General features: G+C 36.0%; 1 protein-coding gene across 2 annotated transcripts; it reads left to right on the forward strand.

The window, feature by feature from the left end:
• Positions 1 to 11,765: 11,765 nt before the first annotated feature.
• LOC103487625 (ABC transporter E family member 2) lies at positions 11,766 to 17,151 on the forward strand. 2 transcript variants are annotated; one of them, XM_008446012.3, is made up of 13 exons: positions 11,766 to 12,014; positions 12,158 to 12,267; positions 13,094 to 13,179; positions 13,306 to 13,403; positions 13,480 to 13,597; positions 13,671 to 13,760; positions 14,593 to 14,897; positions 14,976 to 15,171; positions 15,252 to 15,437; positions 15,570 to 15,839; positions 16,092 to 16,337; positions 16,483 to 16,613; positions 16,696 to 17,151. In XM_008446012.3, the coding sequence occupies exons 2-12, from the start codon at positions 12,165 to 12,167 to the stop codon at positions 16,600 to 16,602; spliced, it is 1,818 nt and encodes a 605-aa protein (XP_008444234.1). In that variant the 5' UTR covers positions 11,766 to 12,014; positions 12,158 to 12,164; the 3' UTR covers positions 16,603 to 16,613; positions 16,696 to 17,151. The 2 variants fall into 2 exon arrangements, with proteins under 2 accessions (XP_008444234.1, XP_008444235.1); XM_008446013.3 differs by having other exon boundaries at positions 11,797 to 12,014; positions 16,702 to 17,151.

The following is a 17,151-nucleotide window of genomic DNA, read 5'->3' on the forward strand; positions in this document are numbered from 1 at the left end:
CGAACATCATTTAGATATGGTAGATTGTATTTCTCAATATTACCTTTTGCTATGATTCTTCCTTTTGCACCATCTCCAAAAGTAACATGTTCTAATGCACACTCTTTTAACTTAGAGAAGAAGGATCTGTTTCCAGTTATGTGTTTGGAATATCCACTATCAAAATACCAAGCATCAGCTGAAGCTTGAATTGTTGTAAAGGCAATATTACAATTTTCAAAGTTCTTGACTCTCTATTCCTGATAACTTCTCTTGCCACTTGAAGAGTTTGGCTTATGCTTCTGTGAATTATGTGTAGCTATTTGAAATCGAAATCTATGTCTTCGCAAGGCATAACAGAATGGCCGGATATGACCCTTTTTACCACGGTAATGGCATACTCAGTTACTTGTTTTTGTAAAAGTGCTAACAACTTTTGTTCCAACAGGTAGTTCAGCCTTCATGTTTATTGTAGCAGGAACAAATTTTATCCTAGTTGTCTGACAAGTGTTCTGTACAGATGAGTCAAAGCCAAGACCATATCTGTTAGAACTAGACTATCCTAAACTCAATATTTGATCTAAATTTTCAGACCCTGAATTTAACATTTTTACAGATTTCGTAATCTGATCATACTCAGTTTAAAGCTCCTTCAATTTCAGCTTTAGCGAGGATATAATAGACAGTAGTCGTTCATTTTCTTCCAAGAGGCCTTGTATCTTTTCTTTTTGTATAACTCTGGCTTCTAAATCCTTTTTCTACTGAAATTTTAGTTGTTTAAAAGACAACTCATTATCACTCTCTTCTTTGGAATCTTCACTTTCATCTTCAGTCACAGAGTCAATTTTGGTAATATTTACTATGAATGCATTTGGGTCACCATCATCTTGCTTACTATCATCATTATCCTCGTCAGATAAAGTAGCACAAAAGTTTTTCTTTTGGTTTCTCAAATGTGAGTAGAGACCCAAACAATTCATCCAGTTTTAACTTAGTTATATCATATGCTTCCTCTATAGCTGTAATCTTCATATCATATTTTTCAGGCAGAACTACAAGAATTTATTAGTTTAAACACATTTTGTAATGGCCCGAACTTTTAAATTAAGTTAAGGTCATTACTCAAAAGATAAACATCAAAAGACACTTTAAAAAAAATGGTTAACTAAAATCTTTATAAAATTAATATCAAATTGTTCACAAAAACATAAGGTTATCAAATAAATAGTGAGTATATAAATATACTCAGTAAGGGACCCATTACTAGTCCCACTGGGTGATTTGTTAACTTTTCATTAGAAACATAAACGTAGCATCGTGTGTCTAACGGAGCACACTTGAGTGAGTGAGACCGTACGAACACCCCTAAATCATGCGAGCAATCCCATGGGAACACCCCTAGCCGTGCGAGTGATCATAGGTACGCACTCCATAATATGTATGTAATACGTAGGTACACCCCTAATCGTGCGAGTGATCTTGTCGGAACACCCCTAGTCGTGCGAGCGACCCCGTATACATAATATAACTGTCCCCTAACCGTACACGTGACCCATAGGTACACCCTTAATCGTGCGAGTGACCCCATAGATAGGATCACGATACAGGTGAAGTAAGAAACTTATCATATAAAGTTAACGGACACACCATAAACCAAAAGCATGTGACATCATCATAAGCATCATAACATAACATGAATATTAGTCGTAACGTCCTTAAGCATGTGATTAACATATCATGTATCATAATAAGCATAAACATAACAGTCATCATTGACAACATATCATCAGTCATCGCCATCAACTTAGCCTCAATCATAATTTATAGCATCACATTATGCCTCTTAGCTACCATCAATTGCATAATCGTAAGTACATGCAGTCTCTTAAATTTAGTTCGAAGGTCCAGTAGTAGAATCTCTTACCTCGAGATTTGTTAAACGTTTAGTCCCTATCTAGCACCATCAAAACTTTCCAATACACAAAACCCAAGGTTGAGGTTGAAACCTTATTGGCAGAATTCCACAGATTAATTTTCCAAAGTGTTATCTAATTGAACCTTAAGGGAAAAATCTAAATTAAATCCAAATTAAATTAATTAGAGTCCAAAATTTTCATTTAATGGGTATTACTCAAAACCCATTAAAACTGACCAAAATAGGTCCAAATAGATGGAAAAAGGACAAAAATCTAGTATGGCGGCTCAGAAACGGCTTGGCGGCTCAACAAGGGGAAGGTGGCTCACGCGTGGGGCTCGGCTTAAAGGATGGCTCGGGTAGAATTCAGCCCTAGCGGAAGACTCGGCTCAGGCGGACGGCTGAGGAAGACGCGGCTTACACACACGACTCAGCTCGGATAACTCAGCTGGAAGCGACTCGGGTATACGGCGACAGAACACGACTGAATGAACGACTCGTCTACGTCACGACATCGCTTGTGACGATGAGACAGAATCGATTGGCTGACGAAGAAGCTGGCGACGTCGACACACGAAACCAAACTGTGACGGATGGAGAAACTCGATGGAAACGACATGACGGAAGACGGGTCGCGTAAAGGGAACTCGGGCGTTTGTCGGTTGAAGACTCACGACGGTGATCGGAGAGGGTGGCGATGCGACGTGAGTGAGGGGCTAGGGTTTTTCCTTTAGGGTTTGTGAAGAGGATGAAGGCACGCAGAACGAGGGGTTTATTTATAATAATAATAATATCATTATTATTATTCTTTCTCTCTCATTTTCCAAATACAAACAAATCTTATCTCCCTTCATTTAAAACTCCCATCCAATCAAACTTTTTCTCTCTCCTCCTAATTATCTCTTATTAAATAATAATTACATTTTCCATTATATAATTATTACTTTAAATTTCTTTTTCTTTCTTCCGGTCGATATCTTTCTTCAAAATATCACTCTTTAAATAAATCTCTTTATCTTCTTTCAACAATACAATATATTTCCTAAAATAATTATATTTCATCAAATATAATTGTCTTAATCTTTTTTTTTTCCAAAATACCATATCTTTCCCTTAACAAATTATATAATTATCCTTTTCATTTTCCATAATAGTTATATGTATATAAATCCATATATACATAAAATTTTCAAATCTCTAAAGAAACCATTTCTCCAATTTAATTAAATAAGCACCCAAAATTATTTAATTAAACTCCAATTTCTATGAAAGAACAAATAAATCTTTAAAATAACGTCCATTCTTTGGATCCTCATTAAACCAAACTAAGGTAAATATCTCCAAAAAATTATCTAAATTTTTTGGGTGTTACACATTTAGATCAACACCATTAAATATAGCATTGAGAGCTCTAGCATTCCTAACAACGACTTGTTCTTCAGCATCAGTCCAATCTATTTCAGATTTTGGAACAGACACCTCATCTACAGTAATCATCGTGGTTCCCATCCAGCCATAAGAGCTTTCTATGCTCTCCCATCCGAGGTTTCCGGTACGAATAATTTTTTCCATTGAGAATAGGAGGGCCTGATTATCTCCATGGATTTGTAACCCGCACTGATACCAATTGAAAAATGTTGTGAGATAATCAAATAAAGCTTTAGTTAAATCTAAGGTATTTAACATTGTAATACCTAGAGGGACAGTATAAGAAAATAACACATAGAACTTTGGTAACCAGTTCAGCAAATACCGCATACATCTGGGGAGCTGCACACAGCTTAGATGAGTAATATTATTTAGATTCACAATAGTCAATATACATTCATACAACAAGTAGTTTCTGCTCAAATATATGACTATCTTAATATACTTAATAACTTAAGTATTCAAGCTCCCCTGAACATATGTGTGAATCTACTCGATGACGTCTTCATGCTCCCCCTGAGTCTAAGGTAACCTCTCAATCACTACTTCATCTTTCACATTACTTATCATTAAGTTCATCACAGATCAACATGGTGATACCATAGATACCTTCTTTTTGTTTGTAGCTTTAGCGATAGTAAACTCGATTAATCTTCTGCACTTGCTCTCTGCGTCATTAGTCGTGCCGAAACCCATAAGTTTCCTAGTATATATATATTCTTTCAAGAATAATCTCAAAAATATATTGATACAAGATTCCTAAAATAAAAGAAGATCTTTTATCTTTTTGGAATTAAATAACTTATTAATAAAAGATAATCTCATAAAATATTTTTGACAAAATTCTAACAAACTAATTGCTTGTTTATGGATTTTTATTCTTCAATCAATGATTATGAATTGCATAAATCTTGTGTTCACTAGCCATTAATACTTGATCTTGATTATGACTATGTGTCACACCCCCTCCCTCTCGGACCACTCGCTCTCATATGAGAGACGACGTGAAGTCAATCAATACCATCTTTTCCCTCAAAGATACTTGTTGACTCTAACCTTAAAACCTTTAATTAAAACTTAGCGAAAGTATATGACTCATCTTTTAAAGAAAGAAAGTTCAAGTGCAACCCATCTATTTACAAATTTTCAAAAAAATACTTCAATAGACCTTGACAAGACCAGACTTTAAACACAAATCAGTTTTCAATACCACAACACAACATGATAGTGTTTTGATACACTACCTCAAACATAATTACTTCAAATTTTCTCTTATCAGATTGGTTGGCATGACAACAATAAGCTTAACTTAGGGAAACATGATCATCAATTGAAAGTGAGAAAACATTTTAAAAGAATAAGCTAAATTACCTGATGAGTGATGAGTTTTCTAAAACATGCTTTCCAAAGAGTTATGCTCAATGTTTAGCTTGTATCAACATTATAAACTTAACATAGCAAAACTTTAGAAACATTTCAAAAATTCCTTAATTAATTACATGAACATTAAGCTATTGCAATTTTTGAAACATTAAAATTGAGAAACATTAAGCTATTGCAATTTCAAAAAACTTTAGAAACATAGCAATTTTTGCATATATGTACATTAAGCTATTGCATACCAGCTCCGGGCTATACATTCATAATTTAGCATAGGTCAGTACAAATTGTTCCCCATAGGCACTTGTGCCTTCACTGATGTAATCGTCCTAGGTCCCTCTTTAAAGTCTTCACATTAGTAGTTGGGAATTATATGTACACATTTAGAGGTAATATTTATATAGTATAGACATAGCTGAATGAAAAACATTTAAATTCAAGTCGCTTGCAAACTATTGCTTGCGAAGCTTGAAATTCAACTTAGAAATCTTAAGCATTTAAGTAAAACATTTAAATGCAAATCACTCACAAACTTGAGGTTTTTCTCCTTGGCTTGAGAAAAAATCTCCAAATTCTACTTGTCCTGAAAATAGGGTATTTATACTCTATTTAGTAAAATTCAAAAAACATCTAACCTCCATGCAAAAATTGCTAAAATGCCTAAAAATGCCATGAGGGCTGGTTGGCACACAGGGCATGGGCAATAGGTTACATGCTCACGTGCAAGCTCATGGGCTTGGCTATATGCTAACCTTGCAAGCCCTCGCACGCCGTGCATTACATGTCTGCACGTAGGACTGATCGAGTGCTAGGTATGTCGCACGTCGTGCGTTGTGGGTAGACTACTAGAACTGGAGTCCCTTACTAGTTAGACTATTGGAACTCGGGCCTCCACTATTTCTCAATTTAAAAGGAAATCTATCCTCAAAGAAATCAACGTCATTTGATTCTATAATCACCTGGTTTACTAAGTCATAGAATCTATAAGTTTTACTATTGATTGCTTATCAAATAAAGACACACTTATAAGCTTTACCAGTAAGCTTTCTTCTTTTAGAATATGGAATTCTAACAAAGGCTAGACACTTCCAAGTTTTGAAAAATGACAAGTTTGATTTCTTATTCTTAAAGGCTTTGCAATAGTAAGTTGTATTCTTAGACTTTGAGATTTTTGTTAAAAACATAACACACAGTTTGAATAATTTCATCCCACCAATATGGTGTACCTCATGAATCAAGAAGAAAAGCCACTACTAATTCAGATAAAGTTTTATTCTTCCTTTCAGTTTTATGGTCCATTTTAAGAGAATAAGGTGTTGCCTTTTCATGGATTACTCCATGTGTGTTATAAAAGTTGTTAAAAGCAACTAAATCAAGTTCAATTTCTCTATCACTACAAAGTCTCCTAATTTTTCGATTAAACGGACTTTCTAGTTTAGTTACAAACAACTTAAACATGTCAAAAGCATCACTTTTATTTTTCAACAAATAAATAAAAGGATAATCATCAATAAAAGCTATAACCATCTTTTACCATTCCTAGTCAATATGCCAATCAAATTCACATAAGTTTGAATGTATTAAATCTAGAGGCTCACATTTCTTAATTACAAATTCATGCGAAGTCTTAGTTATTTTAGCTTGACTACAATACTTACATTTATCAAAATCATTCATTGATAACTTAGGAATCATATTCATCCTACTCATGTTGCTAAATATTCGTTTGGGTGAAACCCGCTTTATTTCCCCACAAAGACATTATTCTTAGTAAGAGTAAATAAATCTGCTCCTATAGTTTGGGTGAAACCCGCTTTATTTTCAATACTAAATACTTGATGCTCTATATTATATTTATGTTATATATGTTTGCCACTCGATGCTCAATACTTAAAGAAATATAGAAAAAGAAAGGAAAAAAAAGAAAGAGTAGAAATGCAGAAAAAATGGAAGGATAATTCCAGAAAAAGACACAAAAGGAAAAAAAAAAAGTATAAAACTGAAAGAAGAAATGCAAAGAAAAAAAACATAAAGAAAAGGGTCATAAAAAGAAGAACAAAGGAAGAAAACGAAAAAAAAAAACAGAAAAAAGTTGCAAAACGAAGAAAAGAAAAACATTTAAGGTTAAAGTAAAAATTTTACACAGTGATAACATAAACAAAATGTCACTTTTTATTGGTTTTTAAAAAAGTACCCATTTTTCATTTGGGTTTTTTATTTAGCAAATTTGTAGGGATTGACTCCATTTGGAGGTATGAAGGAAAAGTAGTCCACAATTCAAATTCTAATGAATAATGGTCTTTTGATGATGTTAATTGTTAAGCGCTTGCGAATTTACTAAAATAACCCTAAACACATGCAAACCTAGTCCGCTTTGACAAATTTCTTGTTCTCGTTCTCGTTCTCATGCGTTACTCGTTCTCGTCCAACATAAATTTGGTTATTTGAAAATTTTGAGTTAAAGTAATTTTCCATTCCTTTCTCTCTCATCCTCGTTTTTTATTTGTTCCTTTAAAACTCCCTCCTCAAACCATATTTTCTACAACTTCTATTGATCTCCCATCATTTTATCTCACCCTCTAATCAAGTGGTCGGTCAGTGTTTGTTTGTCTCCCACAACAATACTTCAAGTTTTTTTATGAACGTAACATTTTCATTCGTTTTCCATATTTCATTTCCAATTTCAGTTGCATGTATACTGTAACGACCCAACTCCTTATACTAAGTCGAAGTCATTACTAATTAAAAAGGGTAAATAAATTTGTAAAGTTTTTTTTAAAAAATAGAATAAGACAAAAACCTCAAATTTTCATTTAAAAAAAACATAAACAAGGGAAATATGAAATAAGTATAAAATAAAGTCCTAACTTGGGCCCTATCTAGTTTTAAAGAAATAAAATAACCAATAAAGAACGAATTGAAAATGCAATACTAAAATCTGAATTTTGGCATAAGCGGAAGCAAGCGTATCCCTATGGCCCGCCACGATCACTTCTGGTCACTCGCCAGCTTGCCCTTGTTCTTACCTCTACCTCTGCCTGAAAAATGGAAATGGAAAGAGTGAGCATAAAAATACTCAGTAAGAGACCCACTACTAGTCCCACTAGATGTCTGTTAACTTCCTACTAGAGTCCTGAAAAGTGGTACCCCTGGACTGGCACGTCCCCGAACACGTGCAATCTGTGCCCCCGTAGGAACAAACTGGTCTTTGGTGATTTCCAAGGGAACACCTAAGATGATCGGGCTGTGAGTGGTCCCGTCGGATCACTCACGTCATGTCTATGTCAATGTCAATGTCAGACTCGTAATCTCGTCAGACTACGCAGTCATAAGTGTGAGCGACCCCGTCGGGTCTCTTCATCATGTCTTTGTCATAATAGTGGTGATCCCGAAGGACACTCATATGGGTACGACTCTAATTATAAGAAGCTAACATACACCCTACCCATAGCATGTGCACAACATCTCATCAATCACATCATAACTTATCATACATGTCATAATTACGTCAAATCATGCTATAACATATCAAACCATAACATATTATATCACGTCATTCTCAACCACAAAAACTATGTCATTAGGGGGAAGGCGATAGCGTCGACGTACTAATCACACTAACCATAAAGTCAACCGGTAAGCACAATTTCAATATCAGTCCCTCTCTCAAAACCTCGAGTTATATACTTAGCTATCAATCGTGCGTAACCATATATTCATACATGCCTGTAATGTAATTCGGAGGTCTAGTAGGAGAATCTCTTACCTGGAGGTTGCTCAACAAGTTCTAGCAGTAAAATCACGCTCCCCAAGCAGCGAAAGTCCTAAATAGTTAGGAAACCACAATTTAATAATTTAACCCTAAAAAAATTTAGGTCCAAAAATCTACTTGAAGTGACTTACCCAAAATCAAGGCCGAACTCGGTTTGGACTTAGTTGGACAAATTCCCAGCTCGGCTCTAAACTACTATAGTCAATTTAATCCAACAGTCAACTTAGTTGGGGTCAAAATAACCTTAGCTGGATAGATTAAAACCAAAATCAAACCTACCGAGGCTTACCAAAAAATATGGGTCAAAATAGGGTTAAAAGAAGCTTGGTAGCTTAACTGGCTCGGTTGGAGAGGGAAAATTGATTGGCGGCTCGGCTAGAGGTGGAGTGGCTAGCTGGGACGCAGGCGCGGCTTACGGTAGAAGACGCGGCTCGATAGGGGCGTGCGTGGCTCACGCGTGCAGGGCGGCTCGGCTAATGGACGCGGACGCGGGCTCGGCTGTTCGGGTCGGATGCGCGTGTACGACTCGAGTTGCGGAGGCGCGGGCGCGGCTGGGCTTCGCAGACTTCGACGGACGGCGCTCGATGTGCGGCGACGTGGCTGAGCGAGCGGTTGGGCGACAGTGTGGCTGAGCGAGTGGCTGAACTCGTAACGGCGGCTGATGGAAAGCTCGGGCAGACGACGGCCACGACGAGGGTCGACTCGGGCTGGCTCGACGACGGGAGTCGACTGGAGGCAGACGACGAATCGACGCAGACGATGCGGCGGGGCTCCACGTGAACGGCTTGGAGACTCGGCTGAGATTCACGCGTGACGGTTGGAGCTCGACGGTGCGGCGGGCTGCAGTCGACGGTGGTGGCGGCGTTTAGGCGGCGACGTTTAGGGTTTCAAATGGAGGACAAATTTTGGTTTACTTTGTGCACGGGTCCCAAGGCCTACTTAAACACCATTAAAACCAATATTAAATTCCCTTTTTCTTTTTCCTAATTTATTTCAAAACAACAAAGTCTTCTCTCTCCTCATTCAAATCCACCAAATCTCCCTTTTTATCTTCTTTTTATCCTTTCCCAAATAAATAACAATTATTTTTACCAAATAATAATTATACTTTCCATTATATAATTATTATTTCAAATTTCTTTCTCTCCCTCCACAAAACTTCTTCAACACAACTAAATAACATAACCATACTATCCATCTAGAAATAAATAAATTAACCTTATAATATAATCACTCACAGTTAGGCAACTTTCCACAACACAACAGTTGGATATTTTTCAACAAGATCCAATCTTAATTCGAATTAAAATAGCAAGGTAACACCCAAAATTACAACAATTTAAACTTAGGATAAGTACAAAATAAATTCTTTAAATTTTGGGGCGTTACATATACGATTTAGATTGTATAACTAGAACTAGAAGGAGAACAAGAATAAGAAAAAGATAAAAACCCTGACTAAAAAATAGTGAAGAATATCGCAACCACAATATGAACGAGATTAAGAGTTAAAAAAATTTATTTTATAAACCAACGATAAATTTATATAATAAAAAAACTTTAAAATTACACAAACCGGTTTGAATGCTACAATCTATTACATGCAACCAAAACTTAGAAATGGAAAATGGAAAAGGAACGAAAATGTTACCTTCACCAAAAGCTTGAAGTAATGTTGTGGGAGACAAATGAACACTACAAGAAATGGGGATTCTCCCAATGCATAAACCAACATTGGGGAAAACAACGTCGAGAGACAGGTGTTCCCCCAATGCATTGTTCTCTACGTCGGTGAAATTCATATATCCCAACGTAGTGGATTCGAAGACATATTGCTGACGTATAGACGTCACGTTGGGGATCATGTTTTTCCGACGTTGTATCATCGTCGGCCACAGCGATGTTGGGAGAAGTGTATTCTCGATGCCGTGCTGGTTGCACGTCGAAAATAGTTCTTCTGACACATTTCTCTGACATTCTTCCTGACGTCATTTTGTACGTCGGAGGAGCCTTCCCTGACACTGTTTCCAATATTGCCAAGGCACGACGACGTCGGGAGTCCCCTGACTTTTTTGTAGTGGAATGTCGTTGACCACTCGATTAGTGGATGGGATAAAACGATGGAGAATGGAAGTTGTAGATAATTTGGTTTGAGGAGAGAATTTAAGAGGAAGCAACAAGAGGGATAAGAAAAAGTTCGTAGGATTTGGGAGGAACAAACGTACGAATGAGGACAGGAGAGAAAGAATTGGTCGATTACTTTAACTAACAAATTTCAAACTGCCAAAATTATGTTGGGCAAGAACAAGTATTGCCAAACGAGAATAAGAAATTTGTCGAAGTAGATTGGACTCGCATGCTTTAGGGGTTATTTTGGTAAATTTTGACGCCATCAAAAGATCATTGCTCGTTAGAATTTGAATTGTGGACTACTATTCATTTGGACCTCCAAATGGAAACCATTCATACAATTTTTCCCTTTTATTTTAGGCCATTTATGCAAATTTCCCTAATTTCTTTATTATTTTAAATAATTGGTAACATTTTGAGTTGAAAAAGTAAGTTATAAACAATAAACATAATTTTAAATACAACATCTAAAATTACTTTTCAAAATTTATTATAATAAAATAAATTAATTAACGGTTAGTTTACATATATAAAACAAAACGTCAAAATATTTACGATTCATATAACAAAAAGAAAAAAGAAAAACTTATGAAGCGACCACTGTTTTTTCTTAAATTCTAGATTTACCTTTATTGGTTTTTAATTTCCTAGGACGCCTATTGTATTTTCATAATTACTACTCATCTTCTTTGTATTATTACATCTCTTTCTTCATATCCCCACCTCTTTTTGTTCGCGATTTATTAATCTCCTCTTCCAGAATTTTTTTCTTTTTCGTCATTTCTTATCATCTTTTATTTACTGCATGATTATGTACCAAAATCTAACTGTAAACAATCAGTTGTCTATCTCATATAGACAAAAATAGATAAGTGATAACCGATAGATCTAAACGATTAATTAATGGATATTTTCAACCAATTTTAAAGAAATAGGGAGAGATTAAAAACAAACCTATTTTAATAACCGGAGATGCATTAGGATCAAATACGCATAATTTAAAAAAATCAGTACTACTTTTATTTTTGTGAATATTTACCGGGTTCGGTATACTTTAATGGGTGGATCCGACTTTTTTATTTATCTATCTATTTATTTATTTATTATTATTTTTAAATAGATTTTAATTTTAGTATCTCCGTCTATCTTATCTGGCAGAAGAAGAAAGTAAAAGAAAGGAAGAAAAAAAAAAGAAAAAAAAAAAAAAAAAAAGAAGGACCCGAAATAACCGCCATTCGGGTCTTCATTCAGATGATGAAAAAACCCTAGAAAACTTACTTGGAGCTGTGCGTGTGCCATACGCTTGCTCCTTCGTATCTCTTCTTCGCTTCTCTGCGCACTTTGATTCTTCCATTACTCCCTTCTTTTCCCATCCCATAATCATCTCTTGCTCTCATTTCCTTATTTCTGGTGATTGTCCTTTTCATTTCTTTGTTTTTTGTTCCCTCAATCTACGATTTTTCGATGCTATGATTTTGATTTGCTTCTCTGCTCGTTTTTGGAATATTGTTGCTGGATTCTGTGCATCTAATTGCTTCTGTAATTCTGTGCAGTGATTAGATGGCGGATCGATTGACCCGTATAGCTATAGTGAGTTCTGATAGGTGCAAGCCTAAAAAGTGCCGTCAGGAATGCAAGAAGAGCTGTCCGGTTGTTAAGACTGGTATTTTATGTTCCTTTTTTCTTCCTTCTTATTCTGTTGGAATCGAGTGTCTGATTGTGATGAATTTTAGATTTTGATATCGTTTATATGATCTACTCTCGGATGCGAATAGGAAGTAGTGTTTCTGCTAGACGGATGCTGAGTTTGTTGCTCTAGTGGAGTTGTGGATTCATGTTTTACGGTTTTTCTTTGATGACTGTTTAGGTTTTCACCGAGCTAGAGAGTTCTAGTCAACTAGTTTGTTCTCTGGAGTGATCCGATGATTTTACTTTATTCTGAAACCTAATTTGCGTTTGCCGAAAAATGTAGAATTATCTTTCGACGCAGTCACCAACCACACAGCGACTTGGATTTGAATTTCTTATTCATTTCTGATTGTAATTCTACATCCAGAAGAGTTTGATTGCGAAAAATTTCGTAAAACAGCCGTCTGTCTACGTGCACTTTTTTGGATATTTGTTTGCGCCAGTAATTAACTTTTAATTGGCTCAAATTGCGACTTTATTTTTATAAAGTAGTCAGTACTATGGTTGCTCTGCCGTAATTACTTAATTTCTCACCTTTTTTTCCTCCTGGAAAATGCATGATTTTTTGGTCTTTTCGTGAGTTCAATTTTTTATTCTCATTGATATATGAAAAGCAAGTTAGCCATTTGAATGTTTATTTGATATGAACTATGATTCATGAACAACGCCTTTTTCTTATTGTGATTTTTTAAAAATAATAAGAATCAGACTAGTAATAATAACATCATTGACTCATGCAACAAGTTTCTTGATCAGAGTTTATTTATTTGCTACTTCATTAAATTTTGATATCTCTGCAGGTAAACTGTGTATTGAGGTTACCCCAGCCTCTAAGATTGCTTTTATCTCAGAAGAACTCTGTATTGGATGCGGTATATGTGTGAAGGTTTGTGCAAGTTGTTGCTTATGTATGTCTATGAATAAATTATTTTAGCATTCTTATAATGTGTTAATGAGTAATTATAATGGACTAGTATACCAATTGTTCTGACCAAATAATACAATGATACAGAAATGTCCATTTGAAGCAATTCAAATCATCAATCTGCCGAAGGATTTAGACAAAGATACAACACATCGATATGGCCCAAACACCTTCAAACTGCACAGGTTATTTCTTGACTAAGCTTGCAAATGTATCAATTTGTTTCGTGTGGTTCAAAATTGATGGACAATCTGGTTGTAGGCTGCCGGTTCCTCGGCCCGGGCAAGTTCTTGGTTTGGTTGGAACAAATGGTATCGGGAAATCCACAGCACTGAAAGTTTTGGCCGGAAAGCTGAAACCAAATCTTGGTCGTTTCAATGTAACATTCTTGATTGCCTTTTATGCTTCACTTTGTTGTGTAATAAGCTCAACCGATTCATGGATATTTTCAGAACCCTCCAGATTGGCAGGAGATATTGACTTACTTTCGAGGATCTGAGTTGCAGAATTACTTTACACGTATCCTTGAAGACAATCTAAAGGTAATATGAAACACTTTGCTTCAAAATCTATCAAATGTATAAAGTGGTCATTTTAGGTTCATAGAGCTTTTATTTCATTATGTGAAAACAAGACAACGTAGTTGGAATGTGGTTGGTGGAATTATATTTTTCTTTGCATGCCTATTTTATTTGTTCTGACAAGCCCTCGTGAAACTTAGATCTATTGTTCTAATTGATTGGTTTTTTGAAGAATTCTCATATTACGTCTGTTTTGTCTCCTAAGTTTTCTTGCACTTCTTTTGGATTTTTGTCGTTGAGTAATGGAACGAGAGTTTTCTAGATGGTGGGTTCTATTATGTCTTGTGGCAGGTTTGTTGTTTTACTATCTTGTGCGGAGTGTGGATGGAGAGAGAAAATTGTAATTTTTAGAGGGGTGTCTGTCTTTGTATGAGGTTGGGGGTGTGCGAGGTTTGATGTCTTGTCATGGGTGCCCATTTATTGTGTTTGTTTTTTTAATATTATCAACTTAGTATCATTGTATTGGATTGGAGCTCATTCTTGTTGGTAGTTGAGGGTTTTTTGTGGGAATATTTTATATGCTGTTGTACACAGGGATTAAATATACCTCAGACTGTTACTGCTTTAATTGCATACAAGTAGTAACACGCTTTACTAAACTTGGACTGGAGTGGTTGCATGTTCTAGTTCTCGATAACAAAATTGCTCAACATTACTTGTTTTTACTTGCGGCACCTTTTCTTAAAATTTATTTTCGTACAGATAAAACTTTTTCTGAATTGATGAAAATGTACTAGGCAAGAGTAACTTTTTGTTGTCACTAATAATGACCCATTTTTCACTTTTATGTTAGGCAATCATTAAGCCCCAATATGTTGATCACATTCCGAAAGCTGTTCAAGGGAATGTTGGCCAGGTGCTAGAGCAAAAAGATGAGAGGGATATGAAGCAAGAACTTTGTCATGATCTTGAGCTTAACCAGGTTATAGATCGCAATGTTGGTGATCTGTCTGGTGGAGAACTTCAAAGATTTGCCATTGCTGTTGTTGCCATACAGAATGCAGAGATATATATGTTTGATGAACCCTCAAGTTACCTTGATGTGAAACAGAGACTTAAAGCTGCCCAAGTTATTCGATCTTTGCTCAGGCCCAATAGGTACTTTTGGTCTCTTTTTATCACATCCCTAGCATTTTGTTTCTCTTAGTTTGACACAGTTCATGCATGCTTTTGCAGCTATGTAATTGTTGTGGAGCACGATCTTAGTGTCTTGGATTACTTATCTGACTTCATTTGCTGCCTCTATGGGAAACCGGGTGCTTATGGAGTTGTGACCCTTCCCTTCTCAGTTAGGGAAGGGATCAACATCTTCTTGGCTGGATTTGTTCCCACAGAAAATCTACGGTTTAGAGATGAATCTCTTACATTCAAGGTGGGTGATTCTGCTGACTTTCAACATCAGAATAGAATGTTTAGACCATTGCAATTTATTCTTTTTTATTTTTCTTCTAGGTTGCCGAGACTCCTCAGGAAAGTGCGGAGGAAATTGAAACATATGCACGATATAAGTACCCAACCATGAGTAAAACTCAAGGAAATTTCAAGCTTCGTGTGATAGAAGGTGAATTTACTGATTCACAGATTATTGTGATGCTTGGGGAAAATGGAACAGGGAAGACAACATTTATTCGTATGCTGGTATTTGGTCTTTCCGTTACTTATTTTTTGTTCTTTTCTCTCTTTTATTTTTCTTTTAATAGTAGTAAATAGAAAATTTTCCATTAGCCGTATCTTTCTCATCCTAAGCATTTAATCCACCATCATTTGCAGGCTGGTTTGTTGAAACCTGATTCTGTCGAAGGATCTGATATTGAAATTCCTGAGTTTAACGTTTCTTACAAGCCCCAGAAGATCAGTCCTAAGTTCCAATCCACTGTCCGGCACTTGCTACATCAGAAAATAAGAGAGTCCTATATGCATCCGCAATTCGTTTCAGACGTAATGAAACCCTTGCTTATCGAACAATTAATGGACCAGGAAGTTGTGAATCTTTCTGGAGGAGAGTTACAGAGAGTCGCTTTGTGCCTCTGCCTTGGAAAGGTACAATTACATTGTTTCTTAAATAATAACCTTTCATCCAATATCATCTGGCAAGCTGTATTAGCTGAAAGGAATCTGTCTTGCCTGGATAGTATATGCATGAGACTTAAGAATTTAAGACTTTTCTGTCATTATTTTTATTCTTGACCTTTTTTTTTTCTTAATGAGAAAGTTACAAAATATTTGTTCTTGACTAACATTAGTCTTTACCGGGAAATGATTTGTAAATTGGTTTTATTCTAATGCTTGCAGCCTGCAGATATCTATCTGATAGATGAACCAAGTGCTTACCTTGATTCTGAGCAGCGTATTGTTGCTTCAAAAGTCATCAAGAGATTTATTCTTCACGCAAAAAAGACTGCCTTTGTGGTCGAACATGATTTTATTATGGCAACTTATCTCGCAGATCGTGTTATTGTTTACGAGGGTCAGCCATCAGTTGATTGTACTGCTAATTGTCCTCAGTCGCTGTTGACTGGAATGAATCTCTTCTTATCTGTAAGACACTTTTCTTCTATCCCTACCTCACATCCTTTCCTTTTGGATAATTATACCATATCTTAAGATGCAAAACCATAGTTGGAGCAATACTCTGGATCCAACAATAGTCATTGACGAGACTTCTTCTTTTGATCGATCGCAGCATCTTGATATTACATTTAGAAGAGATCCAACAAATTACAGGCCACGAATTAACAAGGTCGACTCAGCGAAGGATCGTGAACAAAAGTCAGCTGGCTCATACTATTACTTGGACGATTAAGAATTTTGCGGGTGCAAATCTTCATTCCTCCTTACCCTCCTACATTATCCAATAATGAAAGTTAGATTTCTTATGTTTGCTTGTGAAACGCAGGTGCAGAGGCTGGTTTTTTAACCTAATAGAGAGCAGAGCACGGCCGAAGCTGAATCATCGAATCTTCATATTTGAAAGAGGTGCAAAATGGGGGGTGGGGGGAGGATATTGTTTCATTTTGTGGAATCTGTGTTTTTGGGTTATTGGTTTAATTTAAAAGAAGCAGGCAGGCAGGCAGGCAGGCAGGCAGGCAGGCAGGGCATGTAGTATATTTCTCTTATGACCTGCTTTACCAAATTCAAAAGTTTTCTCAGCCATCACAAGGCAAAGTCAGTCATCTTGAATGTTGTTCACTTTTTTTTCCCTCCTCCCCTCCTCCTCCTAAATTTATCTTTGATTATTAGATTTCCAAACATATTAAGGAACAAAATAGTATTTTGCACATTTTAGATTTTGTAACGCGGCAATTCCTTTCGCTCAAGTTTTTACAGGAATGAGTAGTTCTTTTTTTCTCTT

Source organism: Cucumis melo, chromosome 7 (assembly GCF_025177605.1).
Source record: "Cucumis melo cultivar AY chromosome 7, USDA_Cmelo_AY_1.0, whole genome shotgun sequence".
NCBI classification, from domain to species: domain Eukaryota; kingdom Viridiplantae; phylum Streptophyta; class Magnoliopsida; order Cucurbitales; family Cucurbitaceae; genus Cucumis; species Cucumis melo.

Excerpts from the sequence above, each read along its gene's own strand:
- LOC103487625 (XM_008446012.3), top strand. The coding sequence starts at position 12,165 with ATGGCGGATCGATTGACCCGTATAGCTATAGTGAGTTCTGATAGGTGC. Across the intron at positions 13,180-13,305 it reads GATGCGGTATATGTGTGAAG|AAATGTCCATTTGAAGCAAT; the intron begins GTTTGTGCAAGT and ends ACAATGATACAG. Across the intron at positions 13,598-13,670 it reads CAAATCTTGGTCGTTTCAAT|AACCCTCCAGATTGGCAGGA; the intron begins GTAACATTCTTG and ends GGATATTTTCAG.